The sequence below is a fragment of the Cyprinus carpio genome, chromosome A8 (genome assembly GCF_018340385.1).
Source record: "Cyprinus carpio isolate SPL01 chromosome A8, ASM1834038v1, whole genome shotgun sequence".
In the NCBI taxonomy this organism is placed as follows: Eukaryota; Metazoa; Chordata; class Actinopteri; order Cypriniformes; family Cyprinidae; genus Cyprinus; species Cyprinus carpio.
Window position 1 is genome coordinate 23,553,699 of NC_056579.1, and position 23,009 is coordinate 23,576,707.

The window sequence follows — 23,009 nt, forward strand, 5'->3', positions numbered from 1 at the left end:
ATTTTTTATTTAAGTGCACTTTTTAAAAGTGTGTTAAGAAACAGTCATCCATGCACACCCTCCAAGTACACTTAAGTGGCCTTTTATTTTATTAATATATTTTCTGCAAGTACATTTTTTTACTTTTAAGATTTAAACATGCACATTCAATAGAAATTACTGGGTTTTGATCTGTAGTTAAGAAAACAGGAGAGCATGGTGACATTAATAAAAAAGGTGCTTATTTTTTCCCTCTGGAATCAAAAACATTTTTGTATAATGCTCCTATCAATGTAACATATTTCTGAGCGAAGCAGAATATCTAGAAATAAAAAGAAGTGTACAGGACTTGATTTTACTTGGTAGGATTTGATTAGACAAAATATGTTTGAACGTTAGTTAATAATTTTCTTCCCTGCCCGTGCTTTCTTGATTACATTTGCAAAATGGTGGAGATGACATTTTAATAAAATATAAAAAACATAAAACCAGAAACAGTTATTGTAAACCAGACTGAATCAGTATAATGTCATATTCACTTTCAAATAACCGTAAGTATAGGGCACAACTATAAGTGATGGTTTTACTGCCTTTGAAAAGACTGAAAAGTAAGATGAGGGAAATAAAGGCAAGAGAGATGGAGAAGAGACAGGAAGAGAACAAACAAAAGCGAGGTAGGAAGGGGTCTGACTGACACTGACCGACTGGTTTTCAGCGTAGCAGACGCCGCGGATCAGCAAGTTGACGAGCTGTGAGCGCAGGATGAGCCCGTGAAAGGTGAGCGGCCGGAACCGCTCCTCCATGCTCCACTCCTCACTGGGAGACTGGTCCGGGTAAAGGTTTGGGTACGGCACGTGTCTGCCAACATCCACCACAACAACAACAGACAGCAGATGCATTTCAAGGACTCAGGTGGAGGAAAAAAACATTTGTCTCAGCCACAATACTGTCACAATTCAAAGCTCCTTCACAGTCCACTAACATAATTTATTAAAAATAAACAGCATGAAGGAAATCCTTCAAAAATGATGTGACCTCCTATATTTAGGTCTGCCCTGGATTATATATAGGAGACTTGATAAATTCGAAGTGTCACTAAATGCTGTTTTTGGTGTAGGAAACCTTGAATACAATTATAAGTGGACTTCTAGCTATAAACACGATAAGTACAGAATATGGAGTAAATATTTGTGTGACAATATACACTACATGCAGAGTACTGTCATACAGCTCCATCTTGTGTAATGTTTGACTCCATGTTCTCTTAAGATCTACACTTTTCAGCAGGAACAGGGTGATAATAGTTCTGGAGGTGAAAGGTCAAAGTTCATCGCCTGACCTCCTCTCCAGCATCTGCTGAAGGATGTCCTGCCCTTCCTCCGCCGGCTCCACAGCAGTCTGCTCGGCACACACGTTGCGCAGCTCACTTGACGGGTATGATTTCATGGACTGACACCTCCGCCTCTGCTCCCCCGCACGCGTCAACACACTGCTTTTCTGAAGGACAGGAAACAGGTTTTTTTGGACATGAAAACAAAAAGACATACTATAAGGTTCAATTTGTTAACATTAATGCATTAGGTATCATGAACTAACAATGAACAATCCTTTTGCAGGATTTATTAATACTACTATTATTACTAATAATACATTAATTAGGTCTGGAGGAATAGATCTGCTATGCTGCTGCTGCTATATTTGTAGATTATTGCTGCTGCTGCTGCTGCTGCAAGCAAGTACAGGAACTTACTACTGCCAATACATAAGCCGATATGGTGCTGTGAGTATTTAAGACGTACTGCTGCTGCACAAATAGCATATAAAATAACCTGTAGCAGATCTATACAGGTGGAGCTGGGGAAGGTGGAGTGTTTCAGAGGAACTCCGAAAGCACGCCGCAATGCTCAAGCGAATGCTAATTAGCCATTAAAATGTAAAGCAGCAAGCTCACTGGCTGCGTATGCAACATGAACCAATCAGCTTGTGACAAGTCTTTTAATGCTAAGAATACATTAGTCATCAGTTATGTTAACTCTGTGTTGAGGTATCTTCTCCTGATAACCCCGAAAAGAACTTAAATTACACTTTCAGTTTTGATCGTACAGATAAGAGCAATACATCAATCGAATCTGTGAAGGGTCTACATTTATTTGTATCCACACATAATAACAACAAAACTTTGTGCATTTACAAAATAAACAAAACAAACAAGGTGCGCTGTCTGCAGCCTTGGTCTACAGTGATCTTCATTTAGAAACGCATCATTAAAATGAACTATAACTCAGCAAATACTCAACACAGAGACATGAGAGAGATATCTATAGAAAGCTTGACATGTCTTCTTTTAAACTAAAATAATATTCTGTGATAAAGTAATGCAAACAATGCGATGTCCGACTTTCACGTCTCCCTTCATTATATCTAATGCGACCACGCCCCCGCGCTGAACGCGATATTGAGATTGTAATGTTCCACGTGAAGCTTGCGGCGTGTAAACACCCATACCGCAGAAAACAAAACAGCGAGATTGTTCTTCAAATTTTTATTTTATTTATTTTACTGTTTGCTTCACGCTGAGAGGAATAAGACATAATTCACCCCAAGAAGATGCGCTGAGGATTACCTCAGGATTTGAGTTTTGGATTTCCTCAGAAAAAAGAATGAAGCGCTTTATCCAGCAAAGATCATAAACATGAGTAAGTCTTTTTATATGTGTATGTATATATGTAAGGAATAATTGACGACGGGCCGTTGAATTATTAGAAAAATAATGCACACCCGAGATGGTGATGCGGCCACGACACGAAGCGGAGTTAGAATTAGAATTATCCGACAATTTATTTAAAGGGATTCGTCCGGTTTTTGTACTTAAATCGTTATTGTGAGTAGGACTATTTCTTCCGCATCTCATCCAATGCCTCTTTTGCTAATACCAAAACGTCGTTTTAAACTGGTTAACGGAGGCTTGAGACATTGATAGCATTCTAATGCAGTTATTAATTAAGTTATTAGAAAGAGAGCGAGAGCAACAGAGACACACACACAGAGAGAGAGAGAGAGAGAGAGAGAGAGAGAGAGAGAGAGAGAGAGATTGTGTGAATTAGGCTAACGTACCTCTGTGTGCGTCTCTAAACACTCTTCTGCTGCAGCGTCTCTAAACAGCGCTGTTATTACATCGCTAGTGAGAAATGTCATGTGTAGTCTTTAAGTTGCTACACTGTATAGGCTAACTGATAAAATCATCAGGGCAGCGCTGACAACACCTTTTTGTGCAAACTGCGTGACCGTTATTATAGCTTTACTTTTACTTTTTATGCAGTTTATCATTTAGTTTATTTGAGATCACATAATATACACTTTGGAAATGCTAGTTATGTGATGTTCATTTCTATATTTCAGCATTACACAATACAAGTCAATACCAGTTTGCTAAAGCAGTAATATTGTGAAATATTTTTAATATTTAAAATAACTGCTTTCTATTTGAATATATTTTAAAATGTAATTTATTCCTGTGATCAAAGCTACATTTTCAGCATCATTACTCCAGTCTTACTCCAAGTGTAACAATATACACTATAACACACAAAAGCTTAGAGTCAGTATATATAGAAATTAAAACTTTTATTTAGCACACACGTGAAGATAAATAAAAACAATTAATACGATAAATGTTACAAACAATGCTGTTCTTTCAATTTATCAAAAAAAAAACTGAAAAAAAATATTCTCAGCTCTTTTCAACATTAACAATAATAATAATAATAATAATAACAATAATAACAATAATAAATGTTTTTTTTTTTTTTTATCAGAATATTAAAAGGACTTCTGAAGGATCGTGTGACTGGAGTAATGATGCTAAAAATTCAGCTTTGAAAGTCAGCTTTGATTGTTCCTAATAAACTGTTTAACTGCACTTGCAAGTGAATCTCAAATTATTTTGTGGGATAATTAAATATATTCTAAATAAACTACAAACATAAAAAAAAGATACATTTATTTTGTCCTCACATTCTTTCTTGTAACTCTTCCCTCTCGGTCACACACCTGACTGAAAGGCTCATTATGCAGCTCATTATGCGGGCCTTTGTCTTCTCAGGTGTTAATTACAGTAATATTCACGGTCAATCACGCCTACTCACATATGCCCTTTCGAAACAAAAAGTGTCTTAGTGAGTAAACAAGATGATTTTCACATCGTTTTGAAGCAAAAATTCTTGTCTTGTAAACAAATGTTCTGTATGTGTTTTATGACCTTATTTCAGTGACTTCAAAATTTTTGTTTTTCACTAACCACGCAAAAACATTGTTTTCTCAAAAACACAATCATGTACATACATGCTGCTCACATATTATTGTAGCCCAGTTTGTACTGAATACAGTGTTTTCAGACCTTAGCCATGTATTTGTTTATAAGTAACTGAAAAAAGCACAAAAGTCAGGACATGTCAAAACTTCTCCAGGACCCATCAGCCTGCGCCATCTAGAGTTTCATGACAGAACTTGGTAAAAAAAAAAAAAAAAATAAATAAATAAATATATATATATATATATATATATATATATATATATATATACACTCAATCTCGAATCTCCCTTTTCTGTTCAAGTATCCTCACAATTATATTCCTTCTTAAAGAAAAATGGTATCTGTAAGGATTTCCAGTCAGGATTTAGACTGTATCATAGTACTGAGACTGCTCTCATTAGAGAGTTACAAATGACCTGCTCTTATCACCTGATCGTGGTTGTATCTCTCTATTAGTGCTACTGGATCTTAGTGCTGTGTTCGACAGTATTGACCACACTATTCTTTTGCATAGACTAGAACACTTTGTTGGCATCAGTGGTAGTGCATTAGCTTGTTTCAAATCATACTTATCTGCATCAATTCGTAGCAGTGAATGAAGAGGTATCATATTGATCACAAGTGCAGTATGAAGTACCTCAAGGCTCAGTACTAGGGCCGTTACTTTTCATGCTTTACATGTTACCCCTGGGATATATCATCAGGAAACACTGTGTTAGCTTTCACTGTTATGCTGATGATACTCACCTCTATATTTCTTCGCGGCCCGGCGAAACATACCAATTTGAAAAACTAGCAAAATGCATAGTCAATATAAAAAAACTGGACGACAAGTAATTTCTTACTGCTAAATTCTGAAAAAACAGGAGGTGTTAATTATAGGACCAAAAACTCTGCAGGTAATGACCTAGAACGCTGTCTAAGACTTGATGGCTGTCTGTCAATTCTTCGTCATCAGTTAGGAACCTAGGTGTGCTATTTGATAGCAATCTTTCCTTAGAAAACCATGTTTTTAGCATTTGAAAAACTGCATTTTTCCATCTCAAAAATATATCTAAATTACGACCTATCCTCTCAATGTCAAATGCAGAAATGTTAATCCATGCGTTTATGACCTTAAGGTTAGATTATTGTAATGCTTTATTGGGTGGTTGTTCTGCATGCTTAATACACAAACTCCAGCTGGTCCAAAATGCAGCAGCTAGAGTTCTTACTAGAACCAGGAAGTATGACCATATTAGCCCGGTTCTGTCAAAACTGCACTGGCTACCTATTAAACATTGTACTGATTTGAAAATCTTGCTAATTACTCATAAAGCCCTGAATGGTTTAACACCTCAGTATTTGAACGAGCTCTTGTTACATTATAGTCCTCCACATCCGCTGCGTTCTCAAAACTCTGGCAATTTGATAATACCTAGAATATCAAAGTCAACTGTGGGCGGCAGATCCTTCTCCTATTTAGCGCCAAAACTCTGGAATAACCTACCTAACATTGTTCGTGAGGCAGACACACTCTTGCAGTTTAAATCTAGATTAAAGACCCATCTCTTTAACCTGGCTTACACATAACATACTAATACACTTCTAATATCCAAATCCGTTAAAGGATTTTTTTAGGCTGCATTAATTAGGTAAACCGGAACCGGGAACACTTCCCATAACACCCAATGTACTTGCTACATCGTTAGAAGAATGGCTAATATTTCTTTCTTATTCTGAGGTCACCACAGCCACCCAGATCCGGTCTGTATCCAGATCAGGTGGTGGTTTAGCACCTAGAGACTACCTCGACAGCCCTGAATGTCAGCGGAGACCAGGACAACTAGATGTGCCCCAGAGACAGATACCCTGTAAAGACCTTGTCTCGGAGACGGCCACTGGGACAAGACCACAGGAAACAGATGATTCTTCTGCACAATGTGACTTTGCTGCAGCCTGGAATTGAACTGCTGGTTTCTTCTGGTCAGAGGAGAACTGGCCCCCCGACTGAGCCTGGTTTCTCCCAAGGTTTTTTCTCCATTCTGTCATCGATGGAGTTTTGGTTCCTTGCCGCTGTCGCCTCTGGCTTGCTTAGTTGGGGACACCAATATCCAGCGATATCGTTGACTTTACTGCACAGATACTATTTAAACTGAACTGAGCTGGATGATGACATCACTGAATTCAATGATGAACTGCCTTCAACTGAAAAAATGAGTGTTTACTATTGACATTTAGGATTATTGACATACTATTTTCATATTTCATACTGTAAAGTGGTTGGACAAAATCTGTATTGTTAAAAGCACTATATAAATAAAGGTGACTTATGTTGACAACATTGGCTAAGCATTTTGATCTTATTTGTGAACAATGACACAAGAACTTTTTGTGATGGCATTGATGTTCAATGACAGAAATTTTGAGCAAGTTATAGGCTTTTTGCAGGTTTTAAGCCTTTTGGAGCATCATTGTGTGGTGCTGCTTGTACGAGCTGTTTCAAGGACAAAACTAAAGCAAATGAGAAAAACTGCATACGTTCAGGTCAAAAGCACCAGTTCTCCATGATAATCTGATTTCTAATTATGGCTCAGTTCCTTAGTTAAAATGTAGACCATTTTATCATCCACCATTCAAAAAAAAGTTTGATCACTCAGAAGTGATATTACACCAAAGTACATGACCGGAAAATCAAGGCTCATAAAAATCATTTCTGTGCTACTGAGTGAGACATTTATAAAAAAACAAAAAAAAAGAGTCTGTTTGCACCATCTTGTGGTCAAAACGCTGTAGTTCAATACTGGTGTCATGCTGTACCTTAAATTTGATATTGTTGCTGATGAGGATATTGCCCTTCATGAACTCCTTCTCATTGTCTCTGTTCTCGGTGACGACGGGGAAAGCGTGATAGACTGTGGTCCTCAGGATGCTGACCAGAGACTGGATACGGGTGTGAGGATACACATACGTCAGGTTGGGCACCATGATGTCACTGGCCGTTAATCTGACAGAGAGATGAAGTGAAAAAAAAAAATCGCATAAATAAATAAAAAGCAAGACGAATAAGTCACAGCAGACAAAAACGCAGAGGGGCTGTCGCGCTATTTTGTGTTTATAATATTATTAAAGTTTTTGTTTGAATGCTCGCCGGTTCCCGCCTCCTCCTTCCCACTACGAACTTTGTTACACTTGCATTAGATGACAAATAATGCTATGCAACAGAGACATGAAATTAAGTGTAGCTTAATATCTAAAAACTTCTGGGCTACAAACTGTGGCAAGTTTAATAATAAAATGGTCTCACTTGTCCATCTCGACCTCTGTTTCCCACTCCAGCAGCGGGACTCCCTTCAGGTGAATATGAATATCATATATTCCCTTATTAAAGAAATCGCCTGTCCACTTGGCCACCTGACAGACACACAATACCAGCTAGTAGTGCATGATAAGTAATTTGTATGTTTTAAATCATTAAATTCTCATTTTGCTATATTAGGAAGACATTCTTAAAGACATTCTGATATAATTGAAACAATTTGACTCATTAATCACACAAACATCCCAGATGATGATTTCCCATACAACAACAACAAAAAGCAAAATCAGATTTCAGATATAATGTCATATAATGATTTTTGCATTCCTACCATCAGTGTTATCATAATGGGAAGTCCGTATGTGATCTCATTGGTCGATTCAATTAAGATGACTGTCAGGCTGATGGTCATTCTGACCACACCTCCTAGAAAGGCAGCTGCTCCAATCAAGGCAAAGGTCCCCGAATATATTTGCATGTGAAAGTTGCTGCAATTACACACATTAAAAAACAGCATTCTAAGTGTGGGCTGAGAAATTATGATGCATAAGACATGATAAACGTATGTGTCCTGTTCTAACAGGTTCCCTTGGTAGTTCTTATTAGACTGTAAACAGGAATAAATCTTACATTTTTAGGACATTGGCCACTAGGCGCCCAAGTGAAGCTCCACAGAGAAGAGACGGGACAAACAGACCACTGGGAACAGACACACCATACGTCCAACAGCTCAGAAAAAAATACAGAACAAAGAACAGCGAGAGTGTGACGGGACTGAAGGTAGCTGTCAACAAAACCAGACAAAGGAGGGAGAGAGACAGAAAAGGGTTAGAAAATAATGGTATGCACTTCTCAGAAACGTCAACATGATTTCTACAGAGCAAAACATCATAGAGGTTCAGGCATGCTGTTAAATCAAACTTTGTTTTCGAGATAAAGCAATTCCATTTTGCAATGAGGCTTTTGGTTTGTCCTGTGTTATAAATCCAGCACACCCTTTTCCTTTAAAGCAGTGTGATTTCAGTCCTTCATAAATGTTTAATAGTTTTCAGTAAGTTTAAAAAAAAAAAAAATAATAATAAAAAAAAAAATAATAAAAAAAAATATTAAAATTAACTTACTAAACTACAATAACACACAAATAAATAAAAATAAATAAAAATAAATAAATATAAATATAAATATAAATATAAATATAAATATAAATATAAATATAAATATATATATTCAGCTGAACTACACTGCCGCTCAAACATCTGGGATTAGTAAAATTTTTTATGTTTCATGAAGTCTCTTATGCTCATCAAGAATGATTTCTAAAGGATCTCGTGACACTGAAGACTGAAGACTGGAGAAAAGATGCTGAAAATTCAGCTTTATCTCACATTAATAAAGTACATTTTACAATATATTAAAATAGAAAAGTTATTTTAAATTCCAATATTATTACACAATATTAATTTTATTTTCTATATTTTTGATTAAATAAATACATAAATAAATACAACAATAAACATCATAAAAAAAATCTTTAAAAAATATAAAAAATAACAAAAACCCATTCAACACCTTACTGATCCCAAACTTTTGAACGGCAGTGTGTGTTGAAGTTCAAAGAAAATCCACTGTTAAACAATACAATAAATGCATGATGTTTCCAAACTCATTGATTAACTGCGATCTCAATATTGACCACAATAAATAACATGATTATGATTTTTGGAACCATCAAGAGGCTCTAATACAGGTTGAGGTGGAATAAATGACATAATTTTCATTTGTTGGGGTAAAGTTCAAGGCTTGAAGTTAAATAATCTCAAATGCCTAAAGAACCTAAGTTGCAGGAGAACTTGCAAAATATGCAAATTATAAATAGCATTTCGCTGCATGTAATTTTCCTCACCATTCTGGTGGAAGAGCTGGTGGATTGCCACCTCTTGAGGGTTGAAAAACAGGGTTGCCATGTCATTATATGTGTTGTTGTAGCAGAAGAAGCGTCGTATGGTTGAGTTCACCTCTTCATTTACAGACCCCTACAAAACAAACCATTACTGCACTTACAAACTGTCTGATGCATGCTGCACACAAAAATCTGGTTCTCAAATCTGATTGGTTGAGAACCGTGAGATATTTTACTGGTATTGCTACAGGAACGCCCTTTCACTGTTTGTATCACTCCGCTTGCAGTATTACTTCTCTCAGAGAGTGTCATGGCGGACACCCAAATCCACTCAAATTTAAAAATAATACTGTTTTTGTGATGGAATGTAGTTTTAAGAGTTTTTTTAGACAAGAATGTGCTTATTTAGACTTCAGATATGCTGTTTGTTAATAAAGATCACATCTATTTGAAAATTTGCTTTGACACTTTCGGAGATGTGAGCTCCAAGGCGTTCAGCGCTCATGAACCCGCCGAGAGCAGCCTCACCTCGACCAGATCTGCTGGAAATCACCGCTGGCTCTGATGTCTCTATAGTGGTCAAACATGAGATATCATTTGTTTTGGGTAAATCTAAAGGGCAGTCTTTGGTCTTATTAATCTATTATTTGTTTCAGAGCAAATAGTTTGGCTGAGGGCGAAATCTCATCACGTAACATTAAATCTAAATTCAAGACCACATTTCACATCAAACACTTCGTACTTTTGACTGAATTGTCTAGCAACTTTTATGATGGCTGTTGTTGTTTATTATTCAATAAATAATTTTTTATATATAAAAGTAGTATTAAGTATTGGGAAACAGAGTGTGTTGTGTTTGTGTGTGTGTGTGTGTGTGTGTGTGTGTGTGTGTGTGTGTGTGATGGTGAATTTAGTGACATTGTTCCTCCATTAGATGGTGACAAGAGACACTGTTTTTGTTTTAAGAATCAGTGGTAAAGACTTTTATATTGAAAGAGACTGAAACGGAAGGTAGTTTTACTTTTAATAATAGCTTGTAAGACACACTTAACAAATGCAGTGTGCAGTGCTGTCATCGGAAATCACCCTTAAAGGCACACATGTAAGATTATTCAATTAAAATATCCAAAAACCACTAGAAGTGTTATATATGTTGCTGACTTGTGTTCTTACATTATCCCAAATATTTCAAAGAATGTTTAAATTCAGAGAAATAAGCAATTTTAACTAGTGACACGGACCGTGTCCATAGTGTCATTGTGTCACCTGCCAATGATGTCACAATCCCTCGATTTCTGATTTTGATTTGTAGAAAACATGGAAACACCAAAGACGCTTTAATAGACCGGTGATGATTAGACAGAGTAGCATTATAACAGAACTTTCAAAAATATCAAGTATGATAAAAGAGCACTGTTTTTTTCCCACATACGCACGACTGGAAGGAGCAGAAGCAGTCGACTGTGGCATAATAAAAACTACACTGCTTTCAAGCAGTGTGTCACGCTCGTTCAGCAGCCTCGTTCCGCTTCATTCTACTATGTTAATTCAAGGATTCAAAGCGTTTATTGTCATGTGCACAGTGAGGAAAACAAGTTTCACTGTACAATGAAATTCTTTCTTTGCTGTCCATATTGAATGCCAAGACTTGCCAAGAAGTGCAAACTATGTAAAAAAAAAAGATAACAGATGTGAAAACAAACATGCATATACAGTACATACAAAAAACAAAGTATAGCTATGTTGCATAAGTAGAAATATAGATTATGTGTATAGAAATATAGACTATGTACATCTGTTGTGCGAGTTTGCAATATTGACTTGTGCAAAACAATAGTACAGTAGCCTGTAGCAAATTGAGTGCAACTACATAATAACAGCAGCTGTAACATTAACAATGTGCAAATCGAGATGAAATTACTTGATAAGAAATAGCAGCAGTAACATTTACATGTGTGTAAATTGAGCTGTAGCAGTTCAGTCCACCTATTCTAGATATTCTAGAGATAAGCGAGACTAGTCTGTGTCCACTGGCTACCCATTTAAAAGTCTAATAGCTGAGGGAAAGGAGGAGTTCCTTAGTCTGGTAGTCCTACATTTCAGACTTCCTGTACCTTTACATTTACATTTAGTAATTTAGCAGACGCTTTTATCCAAAGCGACTTACAAATGAGGACAATGGAAGCAATCAAAAACAACAAAAGAGCAATGATATATAAGTGCTATAACAAGTCTCAGTTAGCCTAAACACAGTAAATGTAGCAAGGGCTTTTAAATAATATAATAAATAAAAAGAAAACAGATAGAATAGAAAAAGAATAGAGCAAGCTAGTGTTAGAGGTCTTTTTTTTATAATTGTAAAATAAATGAAAAGAAAATAGATAGAATACAAAAAGATTAAAAAGGTATTTTTTTTTTTTTTTTTAAATAGAATTAGAATAGTGAGTGAAAAAGTTAGAGGGTCAAATAAAGATGGAAGAGATGTGTTTTAATCCGATTCTTAAAGGATGGCTAAGGACTCAGCTGCTCGGATTGAGTTGGGCAGGTCATTCCACCAGGAGGGAACCATTTAATTTAAAAGTCCGTAAAAGTGACTTTGTGCTTCTTTGGGATGGCACAATCAAGCGATGTTCACTTGCAGAACGCAAGCTTATAGAGGGCACATAAGTCTGAAGTAATGAATTTAGGTAAAGGGGTGCAGAGCCAGTGGTGGTTTGTAGGCAAACATCAATGCCTTGAATTTTATGCGAGCAGCTATTGGTAGCCAGTGCAAATTGATAAATAGAGGTGTGACGTGTATTCTTTTTGGCTCATTAAAAATTAATCTTGCTGCCGCATTCTCGATTAATTGTAAAGGCTTGATAGAACTGGCTGGAAGACCTGCCAAGAGAGCGTTGCAATAGTCCAGCCTGGACAGAACAAGAGCTTGAACAAGGAGTTGTGCAGCATGTTCGGAAAGAAAGAGCCTGATCTTCTTAATGTTGAATAAAGCAAATCTGCAGGAACAGACAGTTTTAGCAATGTGGCATGAGAAAGTTAGCTGATCATCAATCATAACTCCAAGGTTTCTGGCTGTTATTGAAGAAGTAATGGTTGATGTGCCTAACTTGATGGTGAAATTGTGATGAAACGATGGGGGTTGAGAGCTGGAACCACAAGCAGTTCTGTCTTGGCAAGGTTGAGTTGAAGGTGATGGCTCTTTCATCCAGCAAGAAATGTCTGTTAGACAAGCTGAGATGCGAGCAGCTACCGATGGATCATCAGGATGGAATGAGAGGTAGAGTTGAGTGTCATCAGCATAGCAATGGTATGAAAACCCAATTTGAAAAGTGACAGAACCTTTATCCTGAGGGTAGGAGTGTGAATAGTCCATGTTGTGGTGGGTGGGATCTTTAAGGATGGAGGCAGCTCTCCTGTGGACTCTGCAATGGTAAATGGCCTCCCGAGAGGGCAGTGGAGTCCTGATAATCTTCTCACCAGTCTTCACCACTCTCTGCAGACATTTGTGGCCCCTCACTGTAGTGCTGCCATACCACACGGTGATGTAGCTAGGCAAGACGCTCTCAACAACACAGCTGTAGAAGTTGTTGAGGATTTTAGGTGACATGCCAAAGTTCCTCAGCCTTCTTATGAAGTATATCCGCTGTTGTGCTTTCTTAATCAGCTGGGTAGTGTTGAGTGTCCAGGTGTGGTCCTCACTGATGTGGACCCCCAGGTATTTAAAGCTGTTCACCCTGTCCACTTCAAGCTCTTGGATAAACAGTGGCTGGTGAGTTCTCCTCTCTTTCCTCGTGTCCACTATAATCTCCTTTGTCTTGTCCGTGTTGAGGGTGAGGTTGTTGTCCTCAAACCATGTTACAAGACTGGCCACTTCCCTCCTGTAAGCCACTTCATCCTATCACTGCGGTGTCATCAGCGAACTTCACGATGATGTTGTCCTTGTGGGAGGCAACACAGTCATATGTGAACAATGTATAGAGGATGGGACTGAGAAAACACTTCAGTGGGGTGCCAATGTTTGTGATAATGTCTGATGTCCAATGTTTGTTGTGAGGTCCTATTTCCAATCCTGACAGACTGCGGTCTACCAGTCAGTAAGTCTAGGAGCCAGTTGCAGAGTGTGGGGTGTGGTCCAAGTGCAAACAGTTTGTCAGTGAGTTTATGGGGGATGACCTTGTTGAAGGCAGAACTGTAGTCGATAAAGAGCATCCTGATGTAGGTGTCCTTATCTTCCAGATGACAGAGGGAAATATGGAGGGCAGCAGCAATGGTGTCTTCTGAGGTGGACCTGTTGGTCCGGTAGCATACTGCAGGGGGTCCAAAGTGTCTGGCATGCTGCTCTGAATGTGGGTCAGCACCACTCGCTCAAAACACTTCATGAGGATTGAAGTGAGTGGTACTGGCCTGTAGTCATTCAGACAGGTTGGGGGACTCTTCTTGGGAAGGGGATGATGGTTGTGGTTTTGAAGCAGGTTGGGACGGTGATTTGACTGAGGGAGAGATTAAAGATTGAAGTGAGTACATCAGCCAGCTCTGTAGCACAAGCTCTGAGAGCCCACCCAGGGATGTTGTCTGGCCCTGCTGCCTTGCTGGGGTTGATCTTCCTCATCGCTTTGTGTACCACAGCTGATGAGACAGTAGGAGGGGGAGAATTGGGTGGTCCGAGTGTGTATGTACCTTCTCTCTGTGTAGATGCTGGAGGTCTCGAAGCGGGCGTAGAAAGTGTTGAGGTCATCCTGCAGGCTGTCTGAGGGGCTGATAGTAGTGTTCGTTGTGGTCTTGTAGTCTGTGATATGCTGCAGGCCTTGCCACATCCTTCCGGCTTCGGCAGTAGAGTAGAAACTGTCCAGCTTTTCTTTGTACTGGCTTTTAGCAGCTGTACTGGCTCTTCTCAGTCCGTACTTTACAGCTTTGTACTCTTGACTCGTTGCCTGATGTAAATGCAAAAGATTGAGCATGCAGCATGTGGCGTGCCTGACTGTTTATCTAGGGCTTCTGGTTGGGGAACTTCCTGGACTTGTATGATGGGTATGATGTTATCAAAACACAAGTGTTAATGTACCCAGTCACATACTTAGCATATGCTGAATGCCGACAGACGAGGTCCTCCAATGTGTCTGCAGAACTAAACACATCCCAGTCTGTCAGGGCAAAACAGTCCTGCAAGATTCCCCCTCAGTCTGTGAGGTCCAGAGCTTAAACTGTTTGGTGACAGGGTTGGTTTTTTGAGTCTTTGTCTGTAGGCTGGGTACAAAAACAAGAGATGTGGTCTGACTGACAAAAGTGGGGGTAGGGTGCAGCCCTATATGCACTGCGTATGTTGCTGCTCTTAACAGTATCCAGTGTGTTATTGTCGTGGGTGGGAATGTCCACATGTTGGTGATATTTGGGAAGTACAGTGCGTAAATTGCACTAATTAAAATCACCAGCGGCGATAAAAACAGCATCAGGGTGAGCCGTCTCTAGAGCGCTGAAAACGTTGCGGAGCTTGCCAAACACGTCTGAAAGTGAAAAAAGTGACGTGACATACAGCCAAGTATGGTGACCATACTCGGAATTCGTGCTCTCCTCGTGCTCTCATCCAAAGTGCACACACACAGCAGTGAACACACACACTGTGAACACACACCCAGAGCAGTGGGCAGCCATTTATGCTGCGGCACCCGGGGAGCAGTTGGGGGTTAAAATGTTTGCTCAAGGGCACCTCAATCGTGGTATATTGAAGGTGGAGAGAGCACTGTACATTCACTCCCCCCAGGAGAAAGTACTGTTATACAAACACAACTCTGTTGTTTTTCTTATGTATTTACACACTCGTGCCATCGAACTGTTGTATAAATGCAATATCACACTCGTGATATTGCACACCGCTGTGATTACCTGCGGCTGAATTACAAGCCGTGCCGATATACAGCCATATCTCATGTCTACTCGTGTTATATTGCTAATATATATATATACACATACACATACAAACAAACACACACACACGTATATGCTATATGCTACCATTTCAGCTTAGCAAATTATAATAACTTACAGTGATGTCCTCAGCTGTACTTAATGTACTTAAGGTTTGTGATCAGCATCATTGCTGTCTGATTGTTTGTCAAATTTTTTTCCACCCAAAAATGACACGTAAAAAGAACTGCGACTGGTCATTGTATATATACTGTAAGTCAAATGGTCTCTTCCTTTACAAGTGAGCTGTTCTTGGCCATATTGAGGGACAAAGTGGACCAGAAATGTATCTGTAGTCTCACATAGTCAAACTCCTGACCATCAGCACTATTAGTTGAAATCATGATATAAAATAGCCCAGCAAAAGAGATAAACTCAGAAAAATAAATTAGCATAGTGTTAGAAGAGAGAATGAATGAAGTTAAAGGAGAGAAAGGAAGCTAGTCTGAGACTGACCTGTGTTGATGTGTTGTTATTGGGGGAGACTAAATCTCGACACTCCCCCAGAGTCACTGATGCCACAAAGATCACAAGTGTGGTCACCATACACACCAGCAGACTCTCCAGCACCCTGCCAGTCAAACAAATACAGCGTCAGACAGCTACTCTCCTGCTATCTGACCGCTGAAATTCTCCAGTTCTGTTGAGTAGTTTTATTCAGTATTAAATCCATATAACTGAGTTCTCTCTCGGGTACCTGATGAATCTTGCTTTGGGGTGAACATTTCTCATACGGTATTTTGCGAGACGTTTGTTGATACAGTTGAAGAGAGCGCCGAGCAAACCTCCTGCCATCCCCATTAACACAAAAAACGCCAAATCTACTGCCGTCCACAAGTGACACGTCTTATCTCCATCTACACACTGCAGAAAGCAAAGACAAACAAATAAGTTAACACCACACGCCTAACTGATCTGTTTTTCCAATAATTTCTGGATTACTTATAAGTCAACACAAAATCGCAGTAGCAAGTGATCGAGTGCGGAGGCTGAAGCTCAAGTTCATCCTCAAGATCACGTTCATTTATATCAATAGCTTTCATTAATTGTCATTACTGCTGTAACATGCATCACATTAATTAACCCTTAAATTCCTGCTTTAACTACTTTTTAAAGGTCCCATTAACTACAAAAGCAGGCTAAAACAATGATGATTAAATAGCATTCTGGCATTGGTTAAGTTGTTTTTTTTTTGGTTCTGCCCTAGTTGACATCAGATGAAAAAAAAGCTTCAACAAGATTTTCATACAATTTGATGAATGATTACGATTCTTATTATTATTATTTTAGAATACCATGAATTGATAATGAATCATTCACTGTAAAAAGTATTAAATAAAGCATTTAAATATTTACACTATGATATTTACATATCAACACAACAGGGGTGTAACGGTACACAGAAGTCACGGTTCGGTACGAATACATGTACCGCTACACCCCTACAACACAATGTGAATGCATATAATTAAGGGACTTAAATGTTATTTTCTGTAGCTTTTTTACCTTAAACTCTCCAAAGTTGAGCAGGCCAGGCAGCTGGAATGATCCCCATTTATTGAAGTTGATCCCAGAACGAAAGAAGTTGAGTGTAAAAGTGGCAGACATGGAGCAGAACAACTTTAAGACAGAAGAGAGACAGAGAGAGAATTATAAACTGAATTTTCTCAGCACACACCAAATTACATGACCAAAACCCTACATAATATATCCACATACCACTTTCCATGTGAGGGCCTGGTTCCAGAAGGACGACCCCTCCTCCAGACTGAAGAGGGTGCCCCCTATAGGTGCCCCAAAGGCAGCCGCAACTCCAGCCGCCGCACCCGCCGACACGAAATCCCTCTTGTCCCTGAACATAAATCAAAACTGACCCTATTAACTTGATTAATACATATTCCTGGTATCACTGCAAATGTTTTAATATAAGAAACATTATTAAAAATAAGAAAAATAAGCAAATTACAAACACAGTAGACAATTTGAATGCCAGTAATGTTTCACATTAATTTTGTGCAATGTACTGAAAGATTTAGTGGTTGTGATGTGGTGCTCACCTGTCACTGCGGAAATAGGGAAAGTGAAAGCGGATCTTCTTGAAGGTGATGCTCTGAAACTAATCAGAGAAACAAGCATGTGTTCACTAGACCTTTAGTATGACTGTGACAAAAAAAAAAAAAAAAGATGATGCATAAATGAATCACCTGGTTACATTCAGAACACATAATCATTAACCATCGGCAGTACTGTCAACCTCAACCATTTTAAACAGCAGAACAGTTAAAGATTAGTCAGATAAATACATTATTAACTAATAAATCCCTGCTCAAAACGTGAGCATATGGAGGAGTACCTGAGGAAGCCCTGCTCCTATTATCGCTCCACTGTGAATCATTGGTCCCTCTTTACCCACAAACAATCCTGAAACAAAAACAACACCGAATCAGCATAGAACAACTTAAAGGCATTTCACTGTCATCTGGCTGCATGTAATTCATTGACGTTACCAGAATAAGGCCAGCTTACACACATTCCTTCAAAATCTGAATCAAAAAGTGGCCATCGATATTAATATTATAAAACAGCACAGAGCCAGAAAGTATTCTAATCTTCTTCCTCATCCTCATCATTACCTCCAGCAACAGCGAACAGGACTCCTGTGACCTTACATATGAAGGTCCGCAGCCGCACAATGCCTGGAATCTTTACTCCGTTCAGGTAACTTTTAATTTCTGGGATACCAGACCCAGCTGCAACAGGCTATTACACAGGAGAAGCAGACTGATTATATACTCTCCACACACAAAAACATTATTATTATTAAATTGCATGAGAGAGATTTAAATTATACTGGTTTAATATTCTTATAGCATTAAATACAGTGTTTTTATATATATATATAATATATATATATATATATATATATATATATATATATATATATATATATATATATATATATATATATATATATATCACACACACACACAGGCAGTTAAAAGCCCTGGATTAAGGAAAAAAAAAAATAAGACAATTAGGATTTTTTTTTTTTTTTAAAGAGTTTTTTTTTTTTTTTTTAGTCTTTTATGCTCATCAAGGCTGCAATTATTTGTTCAAAAATACAGAAAAAGAGTAATACTGTGAAATATAACTACAAATGAAAATAACTGCTTTCTATTTTGAAATTTATAAAATTTATTCCTGTGGTGGCAAAGCTAAATTTTCAGCAGGAGACTCCTTAAAACAAATCTTAATTATTCCACACTTAAGTCAGTCCTTCTTGATTCAAATTATGTCTAGTATTGGAATGATATTCAATATATAGCAATAGAAAAAGAAAAAAAAAATCAGTTTAATTTAAGTTTATTGCCACACCAGCTTCACAGGCTATTTCATGGCAAAGATTATACATTAGAAATATAGTAGAACACAATAAAAAATACAATTATAAAAAAAAAAGCACATAAATTTCTATAATATACACTTTAAATGTACTTTTAGAAATAGAAACAAATCTAGCAGTCTAATAAATCTGGCAATGTGTACTACAGTGACTGTTGGCTCTTTGATGCACTTTAATCTTATTTTGTAAGTCTCTTAACATAAAAGCTTCCGCTAAATGAGGCAATATGACTGTAAATCAATGAAATGCTCAAAATCAATGAGTGTTTTTTCTGGAGTTTAATGTGAGGTGCTAGCCTCTGGTGTGTCATGTAATGACCTTTAACCTTTCAGCCAGAGATGTTCTTACCTCAACGAGCACCAGAACGCTGGAGATGAATACGAACATCACATTGAGAGCCAGCAGCTCCAGTAAAGAGAGAGCTAGACAGCCACTCTCACTGCATTCCTCCACAGCTGAAGCACACGTCAAGGACTCCACGCAGCAAACAGTGCAAAATCACACAAAACAAAACACAACGCAGAAAAGATACATTGTCCAACCAAGCTGAACTTCAGCTGAGTGAAGAGCCGCACGAAGAAATCGACAAACAGGCCAGTCTGAACAGAAAGAAACACAAAATATCACCATTTCACTGGAGCACAGGAATAGTAGGGAGGTGAAACTCATGAACAGATGGCCAGCATTTGACCCCCAAAATAAAAACATCTTAAAGTTCCAAAAAAAAAAAAGGCTTAATTTTCTATAATAATATTTATGGGATTTAATATAATAAATTATTTAATTTTGGGAGGATGAAGCACATTTGAATTTTAAATATATTTAAAAAAAATAAAGTTTAAATATAGGTGTAGGCATTTGTATGTACTAAATGTAAACACCACATAATACCAAATAATCCTAATATTGTGGACACAACGTTTTTACATACAAGTGACTTCAGAGAGTACAAACTAAACTGATCAATTTATTGCAAACTTTATTGTAATCTCACGTCTGAAAACAAAGACATTAGTTCTTGTTTTCTAATCGCTCTTTTATTATAGCCCAGTGACACTTGATTTTAGGCAAATGAAGTAGTGAGATCTAGAATTAGCTAGAAATCTCATTCTCCAGTAGGGTATAAAAACATCATGCACTGTTGTATTGGTACAACGATTCCTTTCCAAAATGACTTCGGATGCATAAACCACCCCAAACCTTACCAGTCCTGTTGATACTCCAATTGCAAAAACCAAAATCCACTTTATCGCTTCATACTTTCTGGCTTTCTGTAAAAGAAATGAGAAAGATAATGCACTTGGTAAACTGGGACTTGCGAGATCTTATGAATATGAAAAATAAAGACGTCACATCACACGTTTTACCTTATTATCCAACCCCTCCAAAACCTCCAAGAACGGCTCATTGATGCATCGGTCATAATCCAAACTCTGAAATGCCAGATATGAACAAAGACAGGCAACATTCATATTTTATTCAACATAGCTGACAAACGATCATGTTTCAAGTCACAGTATTGATTTTATTGAAAGCAATCCATTATTCACTAACCTCATAGTCTTTTCTCGGCAATATTTCATCCTCATCTTCTCTGGTTTCACCCAGTATTGTCTGACAAGCAAAGGGCAACAATAAAAGATCTGTCAACAATATTAGCATTACTTTACAACGACAAAGAACACATTAACAATATTAAATCAGGTTAATCATCATTATATCAAGAAATACAGGGTGTGTCTCATAACCTGATGACAATGATTTGGTGATATAATGATATAATGTCCAAAAGTGCTGCACTGGCCAAAGATGACCAACAATGTCGTCTAGACGATGAGCAGACTAGATTCAGAAGTTAGACAGCTAGACTTTCATGTCCAGAGATAATGTTTATGACTTCAGTAGCTGGACTCATTGTTAACCTACACTTGTTTCCACTGAATCTGGGTGGAGAACAACACCTGAAGCACAGTTTACAGCGTCGGAATGAACTCACGTTTCACTCAGCAAGGCGTTTTGCGTTAGGAAACAGATAAGACATAAAAGATTGTATACCAGCTCCTCTGGTGTACTTGTGTCGCCTTCACTGCAGCAGCACTGACAACACAAACCGCGTCCACAGCACGCCATGCTCTTCAGCACCAGCTGATCACGTGACCATCACACGGGCCAGCCGAAGCATTCAAGCGCGCAGCAGATGCGCAGCTTTAACGCAGACACGCTGGATTCAAGCTCAAGCGCGCCCCAGCTACGCAGCTTCAGCGCAAAATCGGTATGTACCGCTCATCTATAATATATAGACAGTGCTGGGGTAGATTACTTATAAATTGTAGACTGTTATTGATTACAAATTACATGACGACAATTGTAGTCAGTAATGTAATTTAAATTACTAATTTTCATGCATTCTGACTACTTTGAGATATTTTATGACTGATTTTTTTCCATTTGAAATATTTCATTTGTTTACCTGCATGCCAGTGTGACCATTAACCAATATCAGAGAACTGTAAACATCCAAATGTGTCATTAAATAATTGAAATGTTAACTTTAAACCTCGGGAAACTAAAAAATTCATCAATCTACCCAAAACAAAAAACAAAAAAAATAAAAACAATTAAAATGCAAATATAATAACGTGAATAGTCAGTCAAAGCTGAATGATAAGACAAATATTGTGAATAGTCAGTCAAAGCTGAATGATAAGACAAAAAGTAGACTTTTTTAGAAGGGGAAAATTTAAGAGAGAGAGAGAGAGAGAGAGGAATTAGGGAGAATCAGTAAATTATGAATCATTTACTGTAACTGTGTGAATAATTTGTAATCAATAAAAAAGTTACTGTAGTCTGATTACGAGTATTTTAAAATCTAATTTAATCTAATTAGTAGAAACTTAACTTTTAATTGCCTTTGTTACTCTCTTGGCTAGGAGACTAATTTTGATGAACGGGAAATCTAAATTGCCCCCCTAACATTCTCGCTGGTTATCTGATGTTCTTTATTTTATCAAGTTAGAAAAGATAAGATTGTCCCTCAAGAAGGGCTCTAATAAGTTTTGGAAGCTGTGGGGTCCCTTCTTTCAATATATTAAAGATAATGGTTCTGTACTCAACCAAACCCATGAGTTGATGGGAAAGGAGCCTGTCTTCTGAAATATGTTTTACAAACCTTATTAACAGCTTGAATAACTTAATAATGTTAATTATTAATATTGGTTAGTTTCGGTTTTGCCTTTGTTTGATTTTGTTTTATCGCAGTTGATACACTTTGTATTTGTAATTTGAGTACACTTTCTTCTAGAAAATTAATTAAAAAAGAAGAAGCAGTGCTTTACAACTATAGACCGAGAAGAGCTAAATAAAACTTATCACCTATACAAGTCCTTACCCACTAAATAACTGAAAGAGTTTGTTACCTGTAGCAGAAAAAAACGCTCTCAATATTATTAACTTGTCGTTATCTTTAGGTCACGTCCCAAACCCATTAAAGCTGGCGGTTATTAAGCCTCTTATTAAGAAAACAAAATTCTAGTGTGAACTGGCAAATTACAGACCCATTTCAAATCTTCCATTTATGTCTAAAATTTTCAGAAAAAGTTGTTTCTGCTCAATTGTGCTCCTTTCTGCAAAAAATGATCTCTAGGAAGAATTTCAGTCGGGTTTTCAGGCCCCCCCATCATAGCACAGAAACTGCACTTTGTTAAAATTACAAATAACTTGCTGCTTCTGCATTTAATGCTAGTTTTTGACTTGATCTTAGTGCTGCGTTTGACACCTAGATCACGACATACTCATAGATAGATTTTTACAGGTATCCAAGGGCAAAGATGGTTTAGATCCTACCTGTCCGAGAAGCTACCACTTTGTTTATCTAAATGGGGGAGTCATCTCAGGTGTAAAATTACAAGGATCTGTCCTAGTCCTCTGCTATTTCAATTACGTACTGTTGCCCTATATCATTAGAAAATACGGGATTAGTTTCCACTGTTATGCTGATGATACTCAACATATATCTCAACAAGGACAAGGTGAAACTTCTAAATTATCTAAGCTAACAGAGTGTGTTAAAAATGTAAAAGATTGGATGACCACTAATTTTCTCCTATTAAATTCAGAATAAGACAGAGATATTAATTATTGGACCGAAAACATTACA

At 37.6% G+C, this 23,009-nt stretch overlaps 1 protein-coding gene across 1 annotated transcript in view; it reads right to left on the reverse strand.

Annotated features, from left to right (window-relative positions):
• Positions 1-21,042, reverse strand: part of LOC109092735 (chloride transport protein 6-like) — a 26,653-nt gene extending 5,611 nt beyond the window's left edge. The window contains exons 1-20 of the mRNA XM_042762881.1: positions 20,909-21,042; positions 20,408-20,467; positions 20,221-20,286; positions 20,059-20,124; positions 19,386-19,452; positions 19,202-19,308; positions 18,084-18,210; positions 17,804-17,871; positions 17,508-17,566; positions 17,170-17,302; positions 16,957-17,070; positions 16,148-16,314; positions 15,907-16,021; positions 9,493-9,622; positions 8,220-8,373; positions 7,921-8,077; positions 7,578-7,684; positions 7,091-7,277; positions 1,319-1,476; positions 681-837 (exon numbers count right to left, since the gene is read on the reverse strand). Coding sequence (XP_042618815.1) covers positions 681-837; positions 1,319-1,476; positions 7,091-7,277; positions 7,578-7,684; positions 7,921-8,077; positions 8,220-8,373; positions 9,493-9,622; positions 15,907-16,021; positions 16,148-16,314; positions 16,957-17,070; positions 17,170-17,302; positions 17,508-17,566; positions 17,804-17,871; positions 18,084-18,210; positions 19,202-19,308; positions 19,386-19,452; positions 20,059-20,124; positions 20,221-20,286; positions 20,408-20,467; positions 20,909-20,983 — 2,274 coding nt within the window. The 5' untranslated portion in view covers positions 20,984-21,042. The remainder of the gene's footprint in view (positions 1-680; positions 838-1,318; positions 1,477-7,090; positions 7,278-7,577; positions 7,685-7,920; positions 8,078-8,219; positions 8,374-9,492; positions 9,623-15,906; positions 16,022-16,147; positions 16,315-16,956; positions 17,071-17,169; positions 17,303-17,507; positions 17,567-17,803; positions 17,872-18,083; positions 18,211-19,201; positions 19,309-19,385; positions 19,453-20,058; positions 20,125-20,220; positions 20,287-20,407; positions 20,468-20,908) is intronic.
• Positions 21,043-23,009: the final 1,967 nt, after the last annotated feature.